Here is a 25,444-nt window from a genome sequence, read left to right as displayed (position 1 = left end):
GTTCTTTTGTTTCCCCACTATCTCTACGGATGATATGCCAAACTGAGACCCAATGGGGGCAGATGTGATGTTTTTATTAAACGAATATAATATGTTTTTTTTCTAAGAGGAAATGGACTGTATCACCCTAAACTATGCAAAATTGGCCAATACCATGCCCAACTTTCAAGTTGGCTTCCACCACCCTCTACTCGACAAATTGGTGTCACTGTCACCCCTTCGTTAAAAAATCACTAACTCAGTTAGGTTTTTAATCCTACGTGTCATGGGGATGATGAGGTGGACAGCCTACGTGACTCAAAACAAACTAATCATGTCTTTCTCTTCCTCTCTCCATTTGTTCTTCCCCAATTCTTTACCCCTTTTCAAAACCCTAACCCTCTCTTCTTTCCCACTTTCCCCACTAACGTTGTGTTCCCGAGTTAAGTTAAGGGGAGAAAAGAAATGATTCTCTCATTTTCTTTTATCTTCTCTCCGTTTCTTTCCAAATTGGAAAGATTAAATTTAGGCAAAAAACCTCTCATTTTCTCTTCTCTTCTCTCCTTTAATGAAACTCTGGAACACAACTAAAAATTATTTTCTTCTAAATCTTTTCTTTTCTCCCATTTATTTAATGAAACTCGGGAACACAGTGTAAATCTTCAAATCATCAAACCCACCACAGTCCAATCAATACCCACAAGATCATTTCCCATTAACTCCACTTCTTAATCATCATCAAACCCCAACAACAACACACTCCAACCCATTGAAGAACTCCCCCAAAAGCTTCAAGAAATCATCAATCTTTTCCGGTCCGTACAAGACCCAAGAGCCAAGTATGGAACAATTGTTTTTCTATTGCAAGAACCTTACATCGAAACCCAGTTCAAAACTGATGAAAATAAGGTCAAAGGTTGTGTTTCTCAAGTCTGGCTAAGAGCTTACTTTGATTTTGATAATAAAAATGTCATCTTTGAGGCTGATTCTGACTCTGTACTTACTAAAAAGTGTCATCTATGGTGGCGGAGTTTGAGCTTGAAATTGGATTTTTTGAAAGTTCATCAAAGTCGACATTTTTTGAAGAGGGGTTTAGAGCATACGTGAGTTTGAGCTTGAAATTGGATATGTGTGGGTTTTGGGGGTAAGAAATGGTCCGGGCTATGGTGATTTCTGGATCGATTCTTGCGATGACGGATTTGATTAGCGAACAGACGCTGAAAGGGTTGGGTTTTCGTTGTCTTCTTAGCTTTTGTTGTCGGATTCTGTTGGAGGGTGGTTATGGTTGAGGGTGATTCGAGGGTGGTTGTAGGCAGCTGATTTACCACAGGGAAGATAGTGGGCTATTGGAATTTGCAGACCTCGATCAACTGGAGAGCCCTGATTTACATGTTGATTCGGTTAGAATGATGAGTTTGTTTAGGAAGGTTAGAGAGATTATTGATGCTATTGGAATTTGCAGACCTCGATCAACTGGAGGCTTTGAAGATGTATAAATGGGTTGTAAGGGGCGAGTCCACGTGGGCACGCCAGGTCACAACTCTTTTGCCACGTAGGATTAAAAACCTAACTGAGTTAGTGATTTTTTAACGACGGGGTGACAGGTACACCAAAGTGTCCAGTTGGGGTGGTGGGAGCCAACTTGAAAGTTGGGCGTGGTATTAGCCAAATTTGTATAGTTTAGGGTGATACAGTCCATTTCCCCTTTTTCAAAAGATAAAAAACATAAACCAACCTCATCTATTTTTCTTCACTAAAGTCTTCCCTTCCCTTAATTTTAAACGGCAAACTAACCTACACTAAAATACCTCACTAGTACCCACAATGGGACTTGAACCTTTACCACCTATGAAGGGACCACACCTTAACAAACACATTCATACTATTAGGCTACAAACCCTTTGATAAGTCTTCCCTTCCTCGTTGATGACCACAAAAAACTACAACATCCTCTGCCACCAACACCATCGCTACACGTGTTGCTTCTCATCCTCATCTTCATCACCACCCAGTCCCTTGCACATCGAGTGTTGTCTCCAATCTCCATCACATATCGATGGCAATAATAAATGAGGCTGGTGACTCATTGGCAAAGACAAAACTTTCATAAAAACCTAGATTTGAAGGTCTTGGATTCAAATCTTAGCAGAATTAAAAAAAAAAAAATCGTCTTAAAAAATATCTATGGCATATGTAATTTTCTCAACTTACAAGTCTCACTTTCTAATTTCCATCAAACTCCTGCTAGAAACATATGAATGTAGTTTAAGACTATGGGGTATGGGGCGGGGTTGGGGCGTGGGTTGGAGCGAAACGCCCAAGTCATCACCTCGGGTGGGTTTGGGTTTGGGCGTGGCTCCTTGGGCGGGAGTTTAAGACCGGGCGTGGGGCATGCTAGCGATCCTATGTGGCCGGCTCTTATTGGCTTGTTGGCTAGGGCATAGCGAGCCATATTTAAATTTTAAAATATAACCGTTGGCCACGCCGGGCTAGCCACGCCCCGCCATACCCCACGGACATGTCACTCACCAGCGGGGGGGCTCGAACTCCACGTGTCAACCCATGCCCCAAACCCTCGCCCCACCATACCCTATGATCTAAGAGAAGAGGTTTTTTTAACTTGTAAAGTTTTGTATTTTTTCAGTTTATATAAAAACAATTATAGACCCTTGAATTGTAAAATGATCACCTTACACACTTGATATCAAGTTTATTTCCAAATCAATATTAACAAACTTCAACTATTAAGCGCGTTACCTAAAGAAATTAAAATTACGATTACTCATATCATTCAAATTATTCCATATATTAATAAGGAAGTTATATGTGCATTATAACTTGTACTTTGTGTTTAGGGAATGTTTAAAAAAAACTTATTTTTTCACTTTTAACCCAAACATTTCATAATTTACATTTTAACCCCTTTTCATTTTTTTACTTTAAACCCAAAGTTTTCCATCTTTTGTGATTTAACACTAACACTTTATTATTTACAACTTTCGTACCCCATACTTTTTATCTTTCCCAAATTTTTCGTTTTACGTTTCGTTCTAAATTTTGCGAGTTAACATGTCGTAGCGTGCATGTGAGGTTCAACGTTTTTGCTCTATTTTTTCATATTTGACAGACCCGTCGCAATGCATCCATTTTTCCCATTTGAAAAGTTCGCCGCAACGGGCGGGTCGTAGATCGACTAAGTTATTATTTTCTACGTTTTATTTTTCTGGTTAATTTCTTCGTATTAAGACACTGTAACGGGTGTGTGTGGTTAACGATTTTAGTCAGCTTTTCGTTCAGTGTAATTTTTACCATTTTATCTATTTTATTTTTACGATGTTGAGAGTCGATGTGATTGTGGCATTGGTGCTACTTGGCACGGTTTTACGAACGTTTTTAACCTATTAAATATTTTACTAATTTTTTGTTTCGGTTTACCACTATACTTCATTTACTTAAAAACTATTTTTTTACGTGCATATTTTATGTACGGGTATGTGTAAATATGATTTTTTCAAATATAATACGTTTTTCGTTTAAAGAAACCATTTTTACGTGCATATTTCTATGTACATTTTCGTATAAATTCAAGTTGTTCTACGTTTCGACGTAAACTTTTTTGGAAAATGATTCAGGTCAAACATAATATGTTTTCGTGTTTATTTTATGTACATTTTGTTTCGAACCGAGTGGAGTCAAATTATGGTTTCTTTTTCTCCCCTTTTTTTCGAAAGCTCTAATTAATCCCTTTCGATTACATGTGCATATTTTCCTTCATACCCGTTACGTTTTCTTTGTATAAGTTGGGTCACATATAATACGTTATGATTGTTCGATATGAATTCCATTTACTTTACGTTTGATCCAATCACAATGCTTATACAGGTTACACTGAGTTCAACTGGATACGTCGAAATATGTGTTCTCATATGGTTAATGCATACTATAACGTTTGGACTAACCCATTCAATGTTTAGGATGTACCCGCACCGCAACGCGGGCGGGTCTTAACCCTAGTTTTTAAATAAATTGATATTACGACCCTTCATTAGCTCAAACGTATATAACACATCCCACTAATTTCCGAAACACGTCACTAAATACTAGTAATTCTTTCGTTACGAAATCAATCATTACAACCTTAGTAAACGGGACACAATACATACTCATATATCTTCAAATGAACAAAAAACAAATACACACACCATACCTTATACTATAAAATCATATATATTCGAAAAGATATACATTTACGCAAAGCAACTTACATCCCAACAGAAAATTAACCTTTGGTTCATAAAATTTGGCGCTAAACGACATTACTTACCACTTGAACTTCCACAGTAGTTCCACTATCCAAAACCACATAAATGCTGCAGACATCATGCATGATATTGTATGCTACAACACTATCAATTTGATTATAGATTTACAGTTTAAATTGTGTGAGAGATGAGTTCATGGAATTCAACCGGGCTGGAGGTGTTATCGAATGTTTTCGGGTGGATTGCTTTTGTTGCGTGGTCGATCAGCTTCTATCCGCAGGTTCTTTTGAACTATAGGAGGAAAAGGTAATGATTATACTTTAATTTTATTTTTTGAATTTGATTTTGAGGTGTTGAGACTGAATTTGAAGCATTGGGGATTGAATTTGCAGTGTTGTGGGGCTGAATTTTGATTTTGTTGTGTTGAACTTGACTAAGCATTCGTCGTATCTCATATACAACGTGTCGGTCTACTTTAGCTCTGCGGTTCAACGTCAGTATTATAAGAAATATGGCTCGAAACAGGTTCGATTTGTCTTCGGGTTTTGTTTGGATCATTGTATCTAGTTTATCTTCATGCTAGAATGATTTTGCCTCTTTTATTTTTTTTCTTTTAAGAAATTATTAATTCGAGAATTTTTGGTAGTTATGATCTGGGAAAATCACGAAAAATGGACAACTTGTCGTCAAAATTACCAAATGAACATTGGTTAAGTTATTTGCGACCATAAACATTGCTTAAGTTATTTGGAATCATAAACATTGTTTTTTAACCAAGAAAACAATTACACGTGACATCTTTGGGCACAACATACGAGGGGGTGGACCAGATCACAACACTTGTCATCATTGGGCCTAATGGTGACTCATTGGGTGAAAATTACACTCTAGGGCACCATCAGGCCTAGTTTTCGCTCAATGAGGACATGTGTAATGATCTGGTTCGTCCACCTCAAGGCGTAAATTTCGCCTATTATGCCTAAAGATGTCATGCGTAATTTTTTATTGGTTTAGTTTAAATGCTATTCATTGTGGTAGTTTTGTTATTAAGAGATTTTCCGATTAGTTAGGGCCAAACCGATCTGATTTGGGTACTAGGCATTCAAATAGTTTCTGTGTTTAGTCATTGATCCGCGTTCATCTCTTTTCCTTGTATACAGATGATACCAGTAGCTGCAAATGATGTTGCTTTCTCCAGCCACGCGGTTTTGCTAACCGCCTTTACCTTGTTCCAGATCGCCATTTATGATGTAAGTATCGTATAATCAAATAAATGGGATATCAAATGTATTTTAAATCATCTTTTGAGTTGTGTAAATTTTAAAAAAAGAGACCACGTTGACGGGGTACTATATTTAAATATGCAGCGTGGATCTCAAACGGTCTCGAAGATTACTATCGCCATAGTTACAGGAGCATGGATGATTGTTGCCATTTGTGTTGTTATAGCCATACAAACGCATTCTTGGTTGTGGCTCGTCTCCTGCTTTAAGTAAGATTCATATTATGTATACTACTATCCTTGATTTGTTCAAGATGAAGCCTAACACTCCAATTTATAATGTTAATGGCAGCATGTTACAGGTTTCCATGACTGCCATCAAGTACATACCTCAAGTAAGGGTTTTTTTTTTTTTTTTTTTTCACATATGTGGTGGCAAGAAACACTTTTTTTTTTTTTTTCCTATTTCATGAAATTTTTAATACTTGATTATTGTGTTAAATGCCATTATGAAAACAAGATCATTACAATAATAATTAATTATTTGAATAAAAAGATTTAGGAAGTTGTACATATTACCAGTAATTTTTCATTTGACCCGTTTGAGATAAGATAAAAAGATTTATGCTTCTATTTAAGCCCGTAGATATATCCAACTAAACTTTATGGGTTCAGGCAATTATGAACTTTAAAAGGAAGAGCACAACTGGGTTCAGCATTGGTAACATATTGCTTGATCTGCTTGGTGGATTGACAAATTATGGTCAAATGGCGGTCCAATCTTTCGACCAACGTATGTTATATTTTTCCACAAGTTTTATTTATCGAGGTGTTAGCATGAATTATGAACTAAGATGCTGTTTGCTCATGTTCGCAGATTCGTCGGTGAATTTCTTTGGAAATATAGGCAAGACATTGCTTTCTTTGGTATGTGTCATGTACCTCAACTCAAGCATATCATATTATCATTAACTCATTTAGCTACTGCTGAAAACGGAACTCGGAAAATGATAAATAAAATTATATTCTAAAGTATGTTAAGAAATTCGATATATGCAGGTCTCTATCTTCTTCGACGTGTTGTTTATCGTGCAACATTATTTGCTATATCCTAAGAAGAAACCCGAGAGATCTCCAAGTCCTGAACCAGTAAACCATGTGTCACTTGTTACATCGTCACAACATGTTTAACATCGTTTTGCTAGTGAATCTCCTACGATTTGTATATCATTTAGTATTTGAATGCATACATACATAGATATGTGATACACACATATATCTCTCGATATACACATACATATATGACAGTTCGGAACTTGTTAAGTGTTTCTTCATCATAAGTGTGTGTTACATTAACATTTGTTAACTACAATGAACATGTAAATATGGTGCATTCTCCCTTGGGACAATTATAGGCCAATGCTGATATTTGGTGACATGTTTTCATGACACATGATACCTGCTACTAAAGATACGGTTATGATTGTTATTTCTCCAAAAGTCTTCTAGAACCTTCTTGGGTGTTTCTCGTAATGTGAACGAATTTGGATTGCTTCAAGAATCTTTTCGGGTGTTCCTCGTCCGTTATAAAAGTCGGGCAATGGTAGAGCTTTAAAATAAGAGCTTTCGCGCGTTGTTCTAAATTCTGATCCTGCTTTCTCCTGCAACACCACATTTTTTTACAATTTTAGGAACCATAATCATATAATAAATTTATGAGTAAAATGTCATTTTCGCCCATGAGGTTTGGCCAGTTTTGCGACTTTTGTCCAAAGGTTTGTTTTTCCGCATCTGGATCCAAATGGTTTAAAATCTTGCCAGTTCATCCGGCTCGTTAACTCCATCCATTTTTCTCCATTAAGTCAGAGGTATTTTCATCTTTTTTGCTAACTTAAAGTGCAATTCGGTCTTTTTCACTTTATGTAAAAAGACCGAATACCCCTGAAAAAGACCGAATAGCCCTTTAAGTTAACAAAAAAGACGGAAATACCCCTGATTTAACGGAGAAATATGGATGGAGTTAACGAGCCGGATGAAAATGGCAAGATTTTAAACCTTTGGGATCCAGATGCGGAAAAACAAACCTTTGGACAAAAGTCGCAAAACTGGCCAAAACCTCAGGGACCAAAATGACATTTTACTCATAAATTTTTAACATCTGTTTATAGATTTGTGGAGGATATAACCTTAAACTGTGCTTTCTGTGGCACTACTTTTGCTTGCTTCTCATTAAATTTCTCTTCGAGCATCTGAAATTGAATTGAGATATAAAATTAGATAATATAATTAATTAAATAGAAACTATTCGATACGAAATGAATTTATTTCCTGCCTGTTTTCTTCTTGCAGCTCTATCGTCTGTCCTCAACACGAAGGGAGATGATATAGTTGGAGATTTCAATTTGCTTGTATAAGAAATGAATGACTCTGAACTATTCAATAAAAATTAAACATTTTAAGTCATATAGATGATACATTAGTTTTTCGTTACATACATAAATATACACACACACACACACACACGTATTTACCTTCTATCTACTGAAAGGGTTGCTGAAGGTTGCTTATTTACCCCGTTTACAAATGCCTGTAAGAAGAACCAAAGGTAATCTAACTTTGCCTGAATTAGTAAATTACATTATAACGTATTCGATAAAAAAAATCACCTTCGCAGGGGTTTTCATAGGCGTTACAGCGCGTTTAGGGGTGGAATTAACCCCGTTTACAAATGCCTGTAACAAAAACCAAAGATAACCTTACTTTGCCTGAATTAGCAAATGACATTATAACGTATACGATAAAAAAAGACACCTTCGCAGGAGTTTTCATAGGCGTTACAGCGCGTTTAGGGGTGGAATTAACTCCATTTACATATGCCTGTAACAAAAACAAAAATAATATTACTTTGCCTGAATTAGCAAATGACATTATAACGTATTTGATAAAAAAAAAAAAAAGCCACCTTCACAGGGATTTTCATAGGCGTTATAGCGCGTTTAAGGGTAGAATTAACCTCATTTACAAATGCCTGTAAGAAAAACCAAAGATAGAATAAATTTGCCTGAATTAGCAAATGACAGTATAACGTATACGATAAAAAAAGCCACCTTCGCAGGGGTTCTCATAGGCGTTACAGCGCGTTTAGGGGTGGAATTAACCCCATTTACAAAATCCTGTAACAAAAACCAAAGATAATCTTACTTTACTTGAATTACCAAATGACATTATAACGTATTCGATAAAAAAAATACCGCTACCTTGGCAGGGGTTTTCAAAGGCGTTACAGTGCGTTTAGGAGTGGAATTAGTTCCATTTACAAATGCCTGTAGCAAAAACCAAAGATAAAATTACTTTGCATGAATTAGCAAATGACGTTATAACGTATACGATAAAAAGCCACCTTCGCAGGAGTTTTCGTAGGCGTTACAGCGCGTTTAGGGGTGGAATTAACCCCATTTACAAATGCCTGTAACAAAAACCAAAGATAAAATTACTTCACCTGAATTAGCAAATGACATTATAACGTATTTAATAAAAAAAAGCCACCTTCGCAGGGGTTTTCATAGGTGTTACAGCGCGCTTTGGGGTGGTATTAACCCCGTTTACAAATGCCTGTAACAAAAACCAAAGAAAATCTTAGTATCTTACTATGCCTGAATTAGCAAATGACAATTAAACGTATACGATTATAAAAAGCACCTTTGCAGGGGTTCTCATAGGCGTTACAGCTCGTTTAGGGGTGGAATTAACACTTGAAGTAGGCTTTGTGCTTTGGTTTTTTCTGCAATATTCTTTTACAAAACTAGAATTCATTTTATCCCCATGTATCCTTAGACCATCAGTGTAATCATCTGTAATAACATGTGTGGTTCTTGGAGTGCTGAATTTGTCTTTTTTGTGATGGGTGGAAGCCACCCATGAAGAACTTGCAGGTTTCTTCGTGATAATCGGTCGCCTAACCTCCTTATCGGCATCCGGTTTTGACTGTAATATTATAAACACTCAAATTTTACCAATTTTTTTCACATAACAAAAGGAACGAAAACGACTGTTGTAACAAAAATGTAGCACCTTTAACAATGGTCTCTCCTTTTTATACACCTCAAGATTTATAAAATTAAGCGAGTCTGTATTCTTAGTATCTTCACCTATGTTATTGTCAATTACCAAATCTACAACCTTACTGGTAACTCGCTGGGCTTCGGCTGCGGCAGCAGCAGCAGCAGCAGCGGCAGCCGCCTTTTCTTGCTCTAGTAAGGCGGCTGCAGCGGCTTTTTGGGCGGCAATTTTCTTGTAATAAGCATCAAAGAAAGCTTTCTTCTCAGCAACAGATCCAGGCTGGGTGTAACTCTTGGCTTCTTCAACATAACATTTTTTAGAAACATTTGACCATTTTTCACAGCCTGATGAATCCGACATGAACTCAACCGTACTGTAACACCCTCCAAGAGGACCAAGACCATGTGCATAATTCCCCTGCATCATCTTAATCTGAAGATACATAAATATAAAAAAAAAGGTTGAGCCTTTTTTTACAATTAAAATCTTTAAAACAATTAAAACCTCTTGTGATCAAGAATATCACATGGGTATGAAGAGAAATCGAAAAAAGATACGGTTTTGACTTTAGAACAAAACTTGAACTTGAAGAAACAGTGATCTAATTAAGGTATTAATTAGGTGGGTTTATGTTCCTATCATAGTGGTTAATCTTCTTTTAGGTATTTGAGCTCCGACTGGTTAATCAACCTGCAAAACAGAACACCGTTACTCGTTAAGAGGGGAATGTGGGGGTTTCCCTCTTAACCGGGCTCCGGCGTGAGAATAAGCGACTGCTTTGAGAGTAATTAAGTAGTTAAGAGTAAGAGCCGAGAGAATAGAATGAATAACCTGAGGAATGAAGGTCTCTATTTATAGCCGGAGAGGTGTAAGAGGTTGTGGGCTGATGGGCCTTGGGCTAGAAACGGACAACAACGAATATGCTCTTTGCCTCGCTGGCCTCGACTGCTTAGTGGCTTCTAGATGCTCGTCGGTGCTGGCGCACCTTGATTGGAGCCACGTGTCATTGTTGTCGGCCTTGTTGTCCCTTCTGTCATCAGCAGACAAATGGAGATCGTGGGACAGTTGTCCCCGTCTCTTGATTGGTGCCATGTAGGCGTCCTTGTGTACTTATCGTCAGAAGATCGTGGCGCACGATTGAACAGAGCCTGCTGAACGTTCATTGGCTCTTTTTACTGCCACTTGTACCCTGTGTACCTCTGTAGGTAACAGCGCGTCTTCCTATGGAGAGGATTTTGTTTGGTGGCAACTAACCCGCGCGGGGCTAGTGTGCTCACTTATACCATTGTTTTTATGCTAAGTGTTGCTATCTGAGTTTATTACGTGCTCTTCCTCGCGCGGGGGTAAGTCATAATGTGATGTGAGCTGCGCGAGGTTGTTATTACCAAGTTGTTATGCTAAGTGTTGCTGTCTGAGTTTATTACGTGCTCTTCCTCGCGCGGGGGTAAGTCATAATGTGATGTGAGCTGCGCGAGGTTGTTATTACCAAGTTGTTATGCTAAGGAGTATGGTCTCACGTGCAACCTGTTATGAGGTTTGCGCGACTTTTTGGGACCATACCCCTTCAAGTCCCCCCAGTCCAGTGCTGCACCATGCGCAACGTAAGTGGTTGGAGCTCTGGACTTAATGAAAATAAGAGAAGGGGAAGTTGTCCTTTTGGTCTTGACTTGTAAGGCGCATGTAGAAAACTGTTGTTTTCGATGCGCAGGTACTAGGCAGGTGTCGAGTGATTTCTTGTTTGGCCTGTTAAGCGCGAGAGGTTAAAGTGGTTGACGTATATCTGGCGCGACTCATGTGACTTCTACATGAAGTTACTTGCACGTTTTGTGGCGGGAAACTTCGAAATTTGAACTTCTGACAGGTTGGTGAGATAAGTCGTTGAGGGTGACGTTTGAGTTGACCCCTGGCACGGGTGTCATCATACCGCCTGCGGCGGTTGCACTTCATGTCAGGAGAGTGGGTGCCACGCGCGCGTGGTAACCGTCGTCCCTGCTTTTCCGCTCGACGTGGCAACCTCTCGTTGGTTGCCCTTGCGGCTAGTTCGGCACGGTTACCCATCGCATTAAATGCGATGGGTATAAATATCCGAAGAGAAAGGTGAGAGATTCACTTTCTCTTCGTTTCTTCTCCAATTTCCTCTCAAAACTCTTTGAATCTTCAAAGTGTTCTTCATTTTCTTCAAGATTTCTTCAAATCTTCAAACCTTCTTCGAGCCTTTTTTTCCAGATCATCTTAAAAACATGAGTGAAGAGCATCAAGAGGCTCCTGTTAGTGAGGAGGGACCAGTTCCTGTCCTCAAGTGGGATTTAGGTCTTTTCGAACAGATTGTTCGAAGTTTTAGATTCCCACCGGAGTGGGATGCTCGGTACCCGGCTCAGGGCCAGACCGCGGCTGACGCACCGCCCGGCTATATTACCCTTTATGAAGATTTCTTTCTTCAGGGTAATTTCCGGTTGCCGGCGACCAATTTTCTGGGTAGTATCCTTTCTTACTACCAGTTCCACATATCTCAGATGAGTCCACCTGGGATGGTGAGGGTGAGGCACTTCGAGTTCTTATGCCAGTCACATGGCATCGAGCCATCTGTTGACAAATTTCGTTCATTCTACCAACTGCAAAGGACGATGGGGTTCTTTTCGTTTGCAAGCCGAGGTGCGGCGAAGAAGATCTTGTTAAATCCACCAAAGAGTTTCCATGACTGGAAACCCAAGTTCTTCTTCATCAGGGAAGAAGTCGTGCCGATCGCTATGACCTTTAGGGAATGGACTGAGGCCATACCCAAGGAAGATCTGCCGATCCCAAAAACGGCTTTGTGGTACCAGCGGCTGACCTCAACCCCTAACCGGGTGTTTGGGGAAAATGTTCTAGTTGCAGCAAAGATGAGTGACCAGTGGTCACCTAGCAGTAGGGAAGTTCCCGTTTTAAAGCTTGGCGATCAAGGTTAGTCGTTTTTCTGTTCTTTGTCTAAGTGATTTCTTTGATTATTACTTATGTATCTCCGTTTATAGAAGCGCAACTTTACCAAGCTGCCTTCTCTACTTTTGGAGGCTCCATGGGCGTTCGCCCAGTGCGCGATGATAAAGAAAGCTGGTATGACCAGATTAAAGGAAACTTCATGTTTCCAGCTGCTGATGCCTTCGCTTCGCCGCCAACTGCTACTGAAGGTGCGCAATATCCAAAACCTCGTCCATTGCGCTCTGTGACTCTCGCTGGGAAAGAAACTTTCTATCTTTCCAGCGAGGAGTCCGTAGGATCTTCCAGCGGCGAGCTAAGCTCTTGGTCTAAAATATTTGCAGGTGTGTTGCGCGACCTGGGGATTGACCCAGAGGAGAAAAAGAAAAAACCGGTGAAGAAGAAGAAGAAAGCGGAGCCGGAGGTGACCAGCAAGGGCACTGGCCCTAGTCGCGCAACAGCTGCTGCTGGCAAAGGTACTCTTCGCCTTCGTCAACGTGACTTGGATGATTATGTGATCATCAGTGACTCATATGAAGGTTTATCACATGTAGCTAAGGGAAAAGCTGGTGCTGGTGGGTCGAAGAGTTCCGGGAGCGCGGGTTCTCGCAACCCTGAAGCTGGCGCGACTCCGTCTTTCCCAGAGGATGAAGAGGTGGAAGAGGAAGATGCTGCTGCTCGACTTATTGGGCGGAAAAGGGGTAGGAGCGAGGCTACCACTGGTGTGGCTTCCGCGCCTCAATCTGTTGTGATCCCTACGATAGGGAAGACGAGCAGGCTGCGCTCGTTGTATCAGTTTTCTCCTGGTATGTTCTTTGCTTCTCTTTTCTTTTCTAAAAAACTTCTTTGCTTACACTTTCCTTATTTTGCAGAGATCAAGAAGAAGACCCCTGAAAAGGCGGTTACATTCGTTGAGGCGGGGGTAAAAAGGCCCAAGATAACCGTCAAGTCCACTGACGCTGCAGCTCAGGACGCCGCGAAGGCGGCTGAAGCGCAGCGAAAGGTGGAGGAGGCGCGTAAGAAAGAAGAAGAGAAGAAGATTGCTGAGGAGAAGAAGAAGAAGGCAGAGGAGAAGAGGAAGGAGGAGGAAAGAAAAAAGAAGGAAGAAGAGGAAAGGAAGCGCAGAGCGGAGCAGGAGAGGCTGGCTGAGGAGGCTAGGAAGCAGGCCTTGGAGAAGGAGTTAGCGGCGAAAAAGGCTATGGATCAGCCTTTGAAGTCTCAAGGTCCTGAGGTCACCAGGCCAGCCAGCACCGGCCCTGTTAACACTTCGAAAGGGTCCGGCCGCTACTCTTCTAGCGGCGCGAGCTCCGGTGGAGCCGGGGGTTATAACCCTAATGTGATAGGGGCGAAAGATACCGTTGGCGATATCTACTACAAGACATATACTGAAGAAGAGCGCGGTGATGTCCTCCATCAAGCCCCCTGGAGCTTAAAACAGAAGGATACATTTATTGAGTTTGGCGCTTCGCGTGAATGGTTTTTGAATTCCTTCCCCCCTGGTGAGGTCAATCGGCAAAGGGCAAAACCCCATGAGATGTTATATCGTACTTATATTCTTGGGGAGGCCAATGCCCGTGCTGCCAACCATCAGATCGTTCGCGAATGGCGAACGATGGTTCGGGAGCGTGCCGACTGGGAGGCCTATCGCGAGCGTATGCTGAAGCGAATTGCGGAGTTTGAGAAGTCGAAAGCTGCGTTCGACGAAGAAAGAGCCAAGTTTGAGGCCGACAAGAAGGCGGAGGAGTGGGGCCGCGAGGGGCTGCAGAAAAAACTCCACAATGTTGAGGAGCAACTGGCCAAGGAGAAGGCCGAGTTCAAGCGTATATGCGCCCAAGACAACGAGCGTACTTATGCTCTCCGACAGAAGATCGTTGGTCTTGAGGCTAAAGTTGCGGACTTGACCTCAAAGGTGGAGGAAGCGCAGGGTGAAAAATCTGCCAAGCAGCAGATGGAGGTTAGTTCTACTGATTATCGCTCTTCCTTTTTGTTTATGAGATTTCTCTAAGTCAATTCTCAAGGCGTTTGTCAATTTTTAGGTTGAGCTGACTGAAGCCAAGGTGCAATTGTCTAACAAGGACAAGGATCTCCATGCCAAGGACGTTGAGATAGCGGAACTCAAACGTCGCTTGAATGAGCAAATCGACAGATGCGAGTCCTTGGAGATTGACCTTGAGGCTGAGAAGGTCAAAGCTGCTGATGCTGAGGAGGCGCGTGCTGTGAGCACTGCCGCGCTGAATGTGGCTCAAACCAACTACTCTGAGGCTCAAGGTATCGTCGATACACTTGTCTCAGAAGCGGAGTGGATGCGCACTCGTGGAGTAGTGTTGGTAAGTGCCTTGTGCTTTTTTCGTAAGTTGATTATAGAGTTTTCTTTAATGCTTATCTTTTGTTGAAGGTTGCCAACTCCATCTTGAATGCGAACGAGCTAGATCGCGCCGTGGCGGCTTTGACAGATGCGGCGCGTGCGGTGGGTCACCGAGGAGGCTATCTGGAGTGTGCTGATCATGTTGAGCAAATGCTTGGGCAAGATTTTGACACAAGCCATTGCTCAGTAACAGAACGTGCCGATGCTGCGCTGGCAAGTGCTGAAAATTCCTATGACAACCTCTCCTTGCCTATCATGGAGTTGGTTGTCGAATCGTTAAAGAAAGACGACTGGTGCCAGCGTCTTAAGGCAATCCTCGATCCACCAGTTACCGTCGAGGTGTCTGACGAAGAGCCCGCCGGTGACGACGGTGATGATGGCAATGATGATGATGGTGAAGACGACGGAGATGATGGTGATGATGGTCGCGAAGAATAGGATAGTTTGTTGACTAGGTAGTGGATAGGCATTGGTGCCTTTGTGATTTCTTTGATACTCTTATGTATGATGCTGCGCAGTTGCGCAAGTTGTTAATGAAACCTTTTGTTTTTTCTGTTGCAATTACTGCATTGTTATAAAAACTTATGCTAAATTAGCTCGAATAAATGGAAGCGTTTTCTAAGTATAAGGTGGCCACCCGGTCTCGCGCTCTGTTTGCGGAGGACCTTGGAGGTGGTTTGAACCACCCTGAAATGCTGGAGTGTTTTCGCGCTAATCAAAAGTTTAACATGCATTTGTAACGAAAAAATGTAATAGGAAGAACATGTCGTATGTTTTCATTTAAGTCAGAAGTTGGCTCTGAGGCCTTGATACATATTTGCCAGTGGCTCGTAGCCGGCGTAGTTAATTGAAAAACGACGTAAGGCCGAAAAGATTACATATAGCATTTGCGCAATTGTTGCGCATTCCAAGTTCTTGGTAAGATGTGGCCATCTAGGGTGCGCAATTTGTAGGCCCCTTTGCCCAGGACCTCATGAATCAGATATGGGCCTTCCCATTTAGGTGCCAATTTCCCTGGGCGTTCCGCATTTGATGCTTCGTTGTCGCGAAAGACGTACTCCCCTGGATTGAAGGTACAAATGCGAACCCTTGTGTTGTAGTACCTTTCCAGCTGGGTTTTGTATTTGGCCTCTCTGATTCTTGCGATTTCGCGTCTTTCTTCTAACAAGTCTAAGTCTAGACGCCTTTCCGCTTCATTGTCAACCGTGTTGACCGTTGTCATTCGTGGCGAGGGCAGGCCAATCTCCGCCGGGATTACCGCCTCTGAGCCATAGACCAGGCTGAAAGGGGTCTCGCCGGTACTCGTCTTTGGCATGGTCCGATGAGCCCATAAAATGCTTGGGAGCTCATCGACCCATCCGCGCCGCCTTGTTCCTAATCTGGCCTTTATCCCTTCGACGATGCATTTGTTCACACTTTCCACTTGTCCGTTGCCTTGTGGGTGCGCAACGGAGGTGAAAGTGTGTTCAATGTTCATCTCCTTCATCCAGTTCTTAAGATCGTCTGAAGCAAAGTTGGTGCCATTGTCTGTCACGATCTTGAGCGGGAGGCCGAATCTGCATATGATGTGCTCCCATATGAACTTGCGCACAATCATAGCCGTGGTGGATGCAAGGGCTTTGGCTTCTACCCACTTCGTGAAGTAGTCGACAGCTACTACGATGAACTTTACGGCGCCGGGGGCATCCGGGAAGGGTCCCACCATGTCAATTCCCCATTGCTGAAAGGGCCATGCGGTGGACACGGGGATAAGATCATTTTTAGGCCGCAACGTTTTTGGAGCGTGCCTCTGGCAAGAGTCACACTTGCGGATCTCCTTCATTGCGTCAACATGCATACCAGGCCAGTAGTAACCGGCGCTCATGATCTTCGCGACAACCATCCTTGGCCCGGAGTGGATGCCGCAAATCCCTTCGTGGATTTCCCTTATCAAATAATTCGCGTCCTGGGGGTCCACACAGCGCAGTAGTGGTCCCAGGAAGGATTTTCGGTATAAGATACCGCTGTTCATTTCGTACTGTAGGGCTTTGTTTTGGATCTTTCTTGCTTCCGCTTTGTTCTCGGGAAGCACCCCCTCTTGCAAGTATTGGATGATGGGGGTCATCCATGATGTCTGCCCTGTTTCGATTACGTTAACTTGGCGCAATAAAACCGATGGGTTCTTGAGTACCTCTATCCTTACATCCTTGGCGAGATGTTGAAAGGAAGTCGAGGCGAGCTTGCTCAGGGCATCTGCGGGCTTGTTTTCTGAGCGATTGATATGTATGACTTCGTGGGTTTTGAATTGTTGGAGCAGTTCTTTCGCTTGTTCCAGATATAAAGCCATGACTTCACCCTTCGCGTCGTATATGCCATTTACTTGACTGGCTATCAGGAGTGAATCCACATGTGCGCGCAAGTTTTTTGCTCCCATCTTGATGGCGAGGCGTAAGCCTGCCAGAAAAGCCTCGTACTCAGCTTCATTGTTGGTGTTTTTGAAGTCGAGCTTAATGGCGTAAGTAAACTCGTGCTTTTCTGGGCTCACTAGACGTAAACCTGCTCCCGCGCCATCTTCATTTGATGCCCCGTCAGTGTAAAGCATCCAAGTCTCCTCTGTTGTGTTTTCCTTGGGAGTCTCTATCATCTCGCATTCCTTGATTTTATCAGCCGGCACTTCTGTGATGAAGTCGGCGAGGACCTGCCCTTTAATGGCTGGGCGCGGCCTATACAAGATGTTATGGCCGCCCAGTTCAATGGCCCATTTTGCCAACCTGCCTGATGTCTCAGGCTTCTGAAGTATAGTGCCAATGTGGAAGTTGGTAAGCACAGTTATCACATGGCCTGTGAAGTATCGGCGCAATCTTCGGGAGGCGTGTAGTAGTGCAAGAACCAGCTTTTCCATTGTGGAATATCTTGTTTCCGGGTCTGTGAGTACCCTGCTGACGTAATAGATCGGGGTTTGCACGCCATTCCTGTCTACCAACAATACTGACCCTACTGCCTTATCCGAGGAGGACAAGTACAGCACAAGGGGCTCTTTTTCAAACGGTGCCGTCAGCGTAGGGAGTTCGATCAGACACGCTTTCATTTGTTGAAAAGCTGTTTCGGCTTCCGGGGTCCATTTGAACTCTTGCTTCTTTACGCAATTACGCAACGTGCTAATGAAGGGATACGACTTTGCGGCGTGATTGGAGAGAAAACGATTTAGCGCGGCCAGCCGGCCGGCTAGTCGTTGCATTTCCTTGATGTTTCTTGGTGAGGGCATTCGTTCTATAGCTTGTACCTTCTCTGGATTCACCTTGAAACCGCCGTTTGTGACAATGAAGCCCAGAAATTTCCCTTCTTCCATGCCAAAGGAACACTTGGCTGGATTTAGCTTCATGTTTACGCTGCGCAATGAGTTGAACGTTTTTTCGATGTCTTTTAACATTTGGTCCTCCTCGGGACTTTTCACCACTAGATCATCGATATAAACCTCAATGTGCTTTCCGATGTCACCTGCGAATGTTTTGTCCATCAAGCGTTGATAAGTCGCGCCTGCATTCTTTAAACCAAAAGGCATTTTGGTGTAGCAGAATATCCCAAGATCAGTCCTGAAGGCTGTCTTGTCTTCATCTTCTAGCTTCATCTGCACTTGATGGTATCCTTTATAGCAATCCAAGAAACACTTCCATCTGTAAGGCGCGAGGGAGTCAATCTTTTTATCGATCTCTGGCAAGGAATAGCAATCCTTTGGGCATGCTTTGTTGAGATCGGTGTAATCTACACACATGCGCCATCCGCCATTTGACTTTTCCACCATTACTGGGTTCGCGACCCAGCTTTGGTATCTTACCTCTCTCAGGATTCCAGCCTTGAGCAACTCACATACTTGCTCATTCATCGCTTTTGTCTTATCCGCGCCTAGGCTGCGCCTTCGCTGTACTTTTGGTTCTACAGAAGGGTACGTGTTTAAGCAATGCTCAGTTATGTTGCGCGGGACGCCGGTCATGTCTGACGGGGTCCAGGCAAATATATCCATGTTGCGGAACAGCAGTTGCTTTAAACGTTTTCTGATGTCTGACGAAATGGCGTGGCCAATTGTCACTGTCTGTTCTGGGTACTTGCGGTTTAAGACCCATTTTTCTGGCTCGGTCGTAGAGACCTTCGCCGCTTTTGTTGGGCGCAGCTCTTCAGTTGACATCACTTCTTTCTTGGCGTATATGATTGCTACGCCTGTCTTGGTAGGGAAACCTATGGCAGAATGAGGTGTTGAAGTCACCATGTTTAGTTCGCCTTGTGTTTCCCTTCCAATGAGTACATCGTGTCTTGACTTTACTGGCATTACCATGAAGTTTACGGTTGTTGTTCTTGAGTGTTTCCCGTCAGAGAGCGTGACGGGGAAACTGATTTGCCCGAGAGGGAAGACCATTTCATTGCAAAAGCCGGACAAAGGATAATCGACTGGCTCGAGTCTCGCTTTGTCTTCTTCATCGAGTTGGTTGAAACATTGTTCGTAGATGATGTCGGCTGTGCTTCCTGGGTCGATGAAGATGTATTCTGTTTCATAGTGACCAATTATACCAGTAATGACGACGGGTCGTGTGGCGCGAGGACCGCCGCGCACTACTGGGAATATGACTTGCTGTTCTTGCCAAGAAGGCTCGTAGGGCCGTTTGCCTTTTTCTCTCGCGGTGTATCTTGGTCCGTTGACCATGTGAGTCTCTAGCCGTCTCACCTTTTTGTGGCTACCTTCATCGTGACGTTGGAGCTGGCGGGTGTCCTTGCGCACATTCTTCACTAAATGGCTTAGTTTGCCGCTTTTGAGCGCTCTTTCGATTTCTTGGCGCAAGTTGTAACAGTCGTCGGTTAGGTGCCCTGAATCTTTGTGAAAATCGCAGTACAAGTTAGGGTCTTGCCCTTTCTTGTTTGTCATTGGCCTTGGCGCCTTGAAATCGACATTCTCCGTCATCAATACCTCCTTTGGAGTTTTTGTGAGCGGAGTCCAGTGTTTGTCACGATTCTCGTCTCTGACCGCTTTCTTGTAACCGATTCGGTCAATCGTTTCTCGCGCATCTTCTCTGTAACGTGGCCTGTCGTCGCGGCCTCTGGGTCTCTCAGACTTCCAGTCATGACTCTTGTACTTGTTGCGCTTGTTATTGTTGTCGCGCGGCCTCTCGTTTGCTCTTGAGAATCGATCTTCGGAGTAATAACCCTTTCCACCAGCAAGGGACTCCTCGGTTTGCGCGACGATCTTTGCTGCTTCCATCAGTTTATCCCACTCTTTTGGCATCCCATCTTTGCCTGTGATGGTTCTAATGAGGCTATCACAGCGTATAGCCTTCTTGAAGTGGCAGCGCATGAGTTGCTCACTGACGCCGCCAATCTCTAAACATTCTTTGTTGAAACGCGTGATGAAGTCCTCCAGACCTTCACCATCCCTTCGCCATATATCTTCTACTTCCGCCGTATCACGCTGATAGCGACGTTGTTGGCTAAAATAGCTTAAGAATTGTGTCTTGAAGTCTGTCCATGACTTAATCTTTCCGGGCGGAAGGCTATCAAACCAGGCGCGAGCCGCTCCGGTAAGAGTCTGAATGAACAGGTGGCACCACATGGGCATGTTCCAACCTCCCATGCAGCCCACACTCGTGAATGTTCTGACGTGGTCGTCTGGGTCAGTCAACCCATTGAACTTCCCAACGGTTGGGGGTAGCTTCTCTCGTGAGAGTGGTGCGAGTGCGATTTTCGGGATAAATTTGGAGTGTTCCGCAGCTTCCGCTGGTCTGTATGCCAGGCGGAAATCTCGTTCAGCTTCTTCTGTATAGCCAATGTGTTGTCTTGGCTTATAGTACTCATGGTTCTTTGGTAAACGATTAAAGACCGATGATTCTTCATCACCTTCCCATGTAGGATCATATGGGTCGGTTTCTTCCCATTCGTTGTTCATGTTGCGCGGCGTGAGCCGGCTGTGCACAGGGCCTCGTTGAAGGTTCGACGGATACTCATAGTAACTATCCGTTTCCCCTCTTGTATCGCGCGTGTCTTGTATGCTTAAACGCCTTGTAGGGGGAGGCCTGTTGGTTCTGCCTTGTATATTGGCCGGTGGTGGCATTTGGCGCACCCCCTGACTCGGAGGGGTGACCAAGGACGGTTCTGCCGTCAAAACTGCCTGCTGCGCGATGAGCGATTGGTATGCTGCATTGATGGTGGCGATGTTCTTGGCATACCACGAGGCTGGGGTTTCGCCCTCTGGTAAGCCAAGTAATGCAGATACATTTTGAGGTGGCGCTGGTTTGGACGGTCCTTCGCCGTTGTTACCTGGGGTAACCATTTGTGTGATACGGGTAACGCTCCCGCGCTGACCCCCCGTGTTGGTGATCTCAACTTCACCTATTTCTTCGACTTGGGCTTGGAGGTTTTGGACTCCTTCACCCAAGACCGTGTTAGAGTTGGCTCCGAAGCCGAACTCTGGAAAGATTCCTTGACCAGTCATAGTCGAAGGATGAAAAGATGTCAAAGGCTCAAATAAAGAAGATGAGGGTGGTTATAGAAAAAATCGGTGGGCGCCAATGAAGAAACAGTGATCTAATTAAGGTATTAATTAGGTGGGTTTATGTTCCTATCATAGTGGTTAATCTTCTTTTAGGTATTTGAGCTCCGACTGGTTAATCAACCTGCAAAACAGAACACCGTTACTCGTTAAGAGGGGAATGTGGGGGTTTCCCTCTTAACCGGGCTCCGGCGTGAGAATAAGCGACTGCTTTGAGAGTAATTAAGTAGTTAAGAGTAAGAGCCGAGAGAATAGAATGAATAACCTGAGGAATGAAGGTCTCTATTTATAGCCGGAGAGGTGTAAGAGGTTGTGGGCTGATGGGCCTTGGGCTAGAAACGGACAACAACGAATATGCTCTTTGCCTCGCTGGCCTCGACTGCTTAGTGGCTTCTAGATGCTCGTCGGTGCTGGCGCACCTTGATTGGAGCCACGTGTCATTGTTGTCGGCCTTGTTGTCCCTTCTGTCATCAGCAGACAAATGGAGATCGTGGGACAGTTGTCCCCGTCTCTTGATTGGTGCCATGTAGGCGTCCTTGTGTACTTATCGTCAGAAGATCGTGGCGCACGATTGAACAGAGCCTGCTGAACGTTCATTGGCTCTTTTTACTGCCACTTGTACCCTGTGTACCTCTGTAGGTAACAGCGCGTCTTCCTATGGAGAGGATTTTGTTTGGTGGCAACTAACCCGCGCGGGGCTAGTGTGCTCACTTATACCATTGTTTTTATGCTAAGTGTTGCTATCTGAGTTTATTACGTGCTCTTCCTCGCGCGGGGGTAAGTCATAATGTGATGTGAGCTGCGCGAGGTTGTTATTACCAAGTTGTTATGCTAAGTGTTGCTGTCTGAGTTTATTACGTGCTCTTCCTCGCGCGGGGGTAAGTCATAATGTGATGTGAGCTGCGCGAGGTTGTTATTACCAAGTTGTTATGCTAAGGAGTATGGTCTCACGTGCAACCTGTTATGAGGTTTGCGCGACTTTTTGGGACCATACCCCTTCAGAACTCATTGCGGCATTTCATCGAACAGGTGGTGTGCAAGATAAATGAACATGAAATCATTGATAAAAGACTAACCTGATTGCTGGGTATTCTAGTGTGGTTGTAAGAGAAAGAACGCATGAGACAAGCTGGTTCTCCCATGTTGAAAAGATGACCAAATTTACAGTAGAAAACAAACCAGAATATGGTTTTTTGTCACAAGTTCATAAGTTTTGCTGCAATAATTTGAATTTGAAATGGAAATGGAAAAGGTAGGCGTTACAGAAAAAGTACCTGTGGTTCATTCTTTTTCATGCTGCACTTTGGGACCACTGCTTTAAAAACCAAGTTAATTTTGTTATGTAGTGTGAATTTTTTAAAATGATTTGTGTTAACTAGTTGACTTTGGTTTAAGAAAATAATTATGTATGAGATCATTGTCGTTTTACTCTGCATATCAATTTTTTTAGTCCCATGAGAATATATAAATGATGAGTTATGTGATAATAAAATTATATACTCTAATTGAGTAATTGTATACATGTCTAGTATACTAGACTTAAAAGGTAGATATTTAAATATGATTATTGTATCATTTATTTTCGATTTTTTTACTGTTATCAGTTAAACTTTGTTACACAATACTAGACTTAAAAAGTAGATACTTAAATATGATTATTGTATCACTTATTTTCGATTTTTTTTACTGTTATCAGTTAAACTTTGTTACACAAGTTGAGTATATAGTAATACACACAAACAAGTACTCCGATACATGTGAATTAATTACTACACAATAAATTGTATAACTTTGTTTTTTTTCTGTTTAATGTGTTTTAAATATCGAGTCATGTGATCGTCACACTGCACTACAATTATTTTTCTTCTTTGTTTAATACGAGAGTGCTACGGGTATAAATTAGGGATAGATATTGTGAATGTGTAAACAGAACATGTGTTTTTCTTACATGTGTACTTAAAGGGATAGATATTATGAATTTGTAATGAGAACATGTGTTTTTCTTACATGTGTACTTGAAGGGATAGATTAGATATTATGAATGTCTAAAGAGAAAACAACAACATACCCGGTAAATTTTACAAACATCAAAACTACTTATAGCGTCTGGAGATAGTGGAATGTAGACAGACCATGCCTCCATCCCTAAAGATAGAGAGGCTGCTTCCAGAGAGAGCCTCGGCTCCAAAACAAACAACATACCAACACACAAGTCAAATAATACAGAAATAAGAGGTCAGAGAGTATACCAACACACAACATACCAACATACCAAGAAAGTGATCAGAGAGTGACACAATATAATGTAAAACATGTATAATAGCATACAACATCATATGGGTATAAACACAAGAAGGCAATCACCTGTAAAGTCACTTAAAGGATAAGAAAAATCTACGTCCCTAAATATACCTAAGACCCTACTGGAATATCCTCTAGAAGTCTTTAACCCTAATTCTACGCCTCCACGAAGTCCTATCTTCGACTATGTCATCAGAAAGGTGCAACTCTAATAAATCATTGTAGGATCGTTTTCGGCCCTGATTGAGTCGATCAGAAGAATTCATATCCAAAACAAGAGGCGAAAACTAATGCTTTGGTGCGATTTCAGCAGTATTCACTTTAATTGTTGTTGTATTGATCACAGATGCGTTTACAAGCCCTGACAACACTTCGGCAGCACTTCGTGGCTCACCGGAAGACAACACCTACAACTACTTATGTGGTTTCGCTCATATGACCTATTTATAGGCTAACAGGTTTCGCTCCAATGTACATGTTCAAATAAGCGAAACCCTCTACTGACAAATAAGCGAAACCATATGATTGACATATGAGCGAAACTTATCAGTTACCACATAAGCGAAACCCTATAGGTACACATCAGCGAAACCCTCTCCTATCACATGTTTCTTGGATTCCGTGCCCTGTTCTAACCTATACACCACTAGACTCGATACAAGACGTAGTCGATAGACGTAGTGCACCAACAAACTCCCCCTCGGATGTTGACGGAGTCTTCAGTGTCGAGTCTTCGATTGTCAACTTACAGTCTTTATCAGTCTTCGATCTTCCACTCAAGTATTTGTCATTGCAAAAATCCTCAATCTCTATCTTCATCATCAACAAACTCCTCTCTCACGGATGTTGACACGGTGTCTTCAGACTCCCCCTCTCAATCTGCTGGGATCGTAGTCTAGAATCCACTTCTTCATTCTAAGATTGTGATCAGGCTCTTATCTGGTTCAGGATCGTCACCTGACTCAAATTTACCTGCACAATCTCTACCCACACATAAGTTTCCATAAAAATTAAATCTTTCAAACTTATAGAAACTTTTGCAAGAAACTACAGAAATGATTTTTCATTCAGGATCTTTCCCTAGCTCTTCTCAATCAAACTTTAACAACTTCACATACTCTCTCCCAAACCTGTTCTTCATGTTTAACACTTGGAACTTCAAAAATCAGCTTCTCAACACCAGTCGTCGAAAATCTTTTTGAATTTTTCAAAAATTTTATGCTAAAACACCCTAAAATCTTTTTGGATTTTCTGAAAGAAAGTAAATGCCACCACTTGTAAAAACACGAAAATGCAGAAATGAAATATTTACAAACAATATTTTTCGAGTTCGTGCAAGAGGATCATATCAGTTTTGAGACATATCACCAACACCGTTAAGCTTGATTTCATTTTAAGTTTTAAACAATTCACCTAGATTGTCAGTATGTTTATCCACTTAAATTTTCACACAAAGTTCAACTGTTTCGAGATACGCAATTAGTGTCTTATATACTTAAACTTATCCGTGTGTCCTATTTCTTGAATATACTCCCGTATCCAGATCCTAATATTCAATCTTACAGGTGAGTATACCACAGATGATATCTGTAAAGGGGTTATGTGCGAGGGCCGTGAGAGCTCAGGTCGATACTTCCGTATACGCAGAGAGATGACGGCTTCGACTTTCGGTGTGTCCCCTTTAGAGGATCTTTTGATTACAACAGCAGCGACTATCAATTTTATTGTTTCATCAGCTTGCTGAGGGCGATGCTGTGTTTCAAGCATTAGCGGAAAGTATTATACGGGGACTA

General features: G+C 42.5%; 2 protein-coding genes across 17 annotated transcripts; one reads left to right on the top strand and one right to left on the bottom strand.

Moving 5' to 3' along the window:
- Positions 1 to 5,331: 5,331 nt before the first annotated feature.
- LOC110921166 (cystinosin homolog) lies at positions 5,332 to 6,654 on the top strand. Its single transcript, XM_022165445.2, has 6 exons — positions 5,332 to 5,491; positions 5,609 to 5,733; positions 5,816 to 5,858; positions 6,139 to 6,256; positions 6,341 to 6,390; positions 6,523 to 6,654. Exons 1-6 carry the CDS (start codon positions 5,402 to 5,404, stop codon positions 6,652 to 6,654), a joined length of 558 nt encoding a protein of 185 aa, XP_022021137.2. The 5' UTR covers positions 5,332 to 5,401.
- Positions 6,655 to 6,763: 109 nt separating this feature from the next.
- LOC110921164 (putative uncharacterized protein DDB_G0290521) lies at positions 6,764 to 22,754 on the bottom strand. 16 transcript variants are annotated; one of them, XM_035987073.1, is made up of 15 exons: positions 22,427 to 22,751; positions 9,643 to 9,954; positions 9,339 to 9,447; positions 9,163 to 9,218; positions 9,010 to 9,075; positions 8,864 to 8,929; positions 8,721 to 8,786; positions 8,571 to 8,636; positions 8,426 to 8,491; positions 8,275 to 8,340; positions 8,130 to 8,195; positions 7,995 to 8,050; positions 7,796 to 7,895; positions 7,650 to 7,718; positions 6,764 to 7,124 (listed from the first exon to the last, which is right to left on the bottom strand). In XM_035987073.1, the coding sequence occupies exons 1-15, from the start codon at positions 22,490 to 22,492 to the stop codon at positions 6,969 to 6,971; spliced, it is 1,386 nt and encodes a 461-aa protein (XP_035842966.1). In that variant the 5' UTR covers positions 22,493 to 22,751; the 3' UTR covers positions 6,764 to 6,968. The 16 variants fall into 16 exon arrangements, 14 of the variants coding, with proteins under 14 accessions (XP_035842966.1, XP_035842961.1, XP_022021132.1 ...); XM_035987068.1 differs by having other exon boundaries at positions 9,535 to 9,954; positions 22,427 to 22,748; XM_022165440.2 differs by having other exon boundaries at positions 8,477 to 8,491; positions 9,535 to 9,954; positions 22,427 to 22,747.
- Between the last annotated feature and the right edge of the window lie 2,690 nt (positions 22,755 to 25,444).

The sequence above is a fragment of the Helianthus annuus genome, chromosome 17 (assembly GCF_002127325.2).
Source record: "Helianthus annuus cultivar XRQ/B chromosome 17, HanXRQr2.0-SUNRISE, whole genome shotgun sequence".
In the NCBI taxonomy this organism is placed as follows: domain Eukaryota; kingdom Viridiplantae; phylum Streptophyta; class Magnoliopsida; order Asterales; family Asteraceae; genus Helianthus; species Helianthus annuus.
This window is presented reverse-complemented; position numbering and strand designations above follow the sequence as displayed.

Coding starts and splice junctions, on each gene's coding strand:
- LOC110921164 (XM_035987068.1), bottom strand. CDS start 22,492: ATGGGAGAACCAGCTTGTCTCATGCGTTCTTTCTCTTACAACCACACT. Junction 9,448..9,534: donor AGGAGAGACCATTGTTAAAG/GTGCTACATTTT, acceptor ATAATATTACAG/TCAAAACCGGATGCCGATAA. Junction 8,787..8,863: donor CTACGAAAACTCCTGCGAAG/GTGGCTTTTTAT, acceptor TTTTTGCTACAG/GCATTTGTAAATGGAACTAA.
- LOC110921166 (XM_022165445.2), top strand. CDS start 5,402: ATGATACCAGTAGCTGCAAATGATGTTGCTTTCTCCAGCCACGCGGTT. Junction 5,492..5,608: donor TCCAGATCGCCATTTATGAT/GTAAGTATCGTA, acceptor TTAAATATGCAG/CGTGGATCTCAAACGGTCTC. Junction 6,257..6,340: donor GGTCCAATCTTTCGACCAAC/GTATGTTATATT, acceptor TCATGTTCGCAG/ATTCGTCGGTGAATTTCTTT.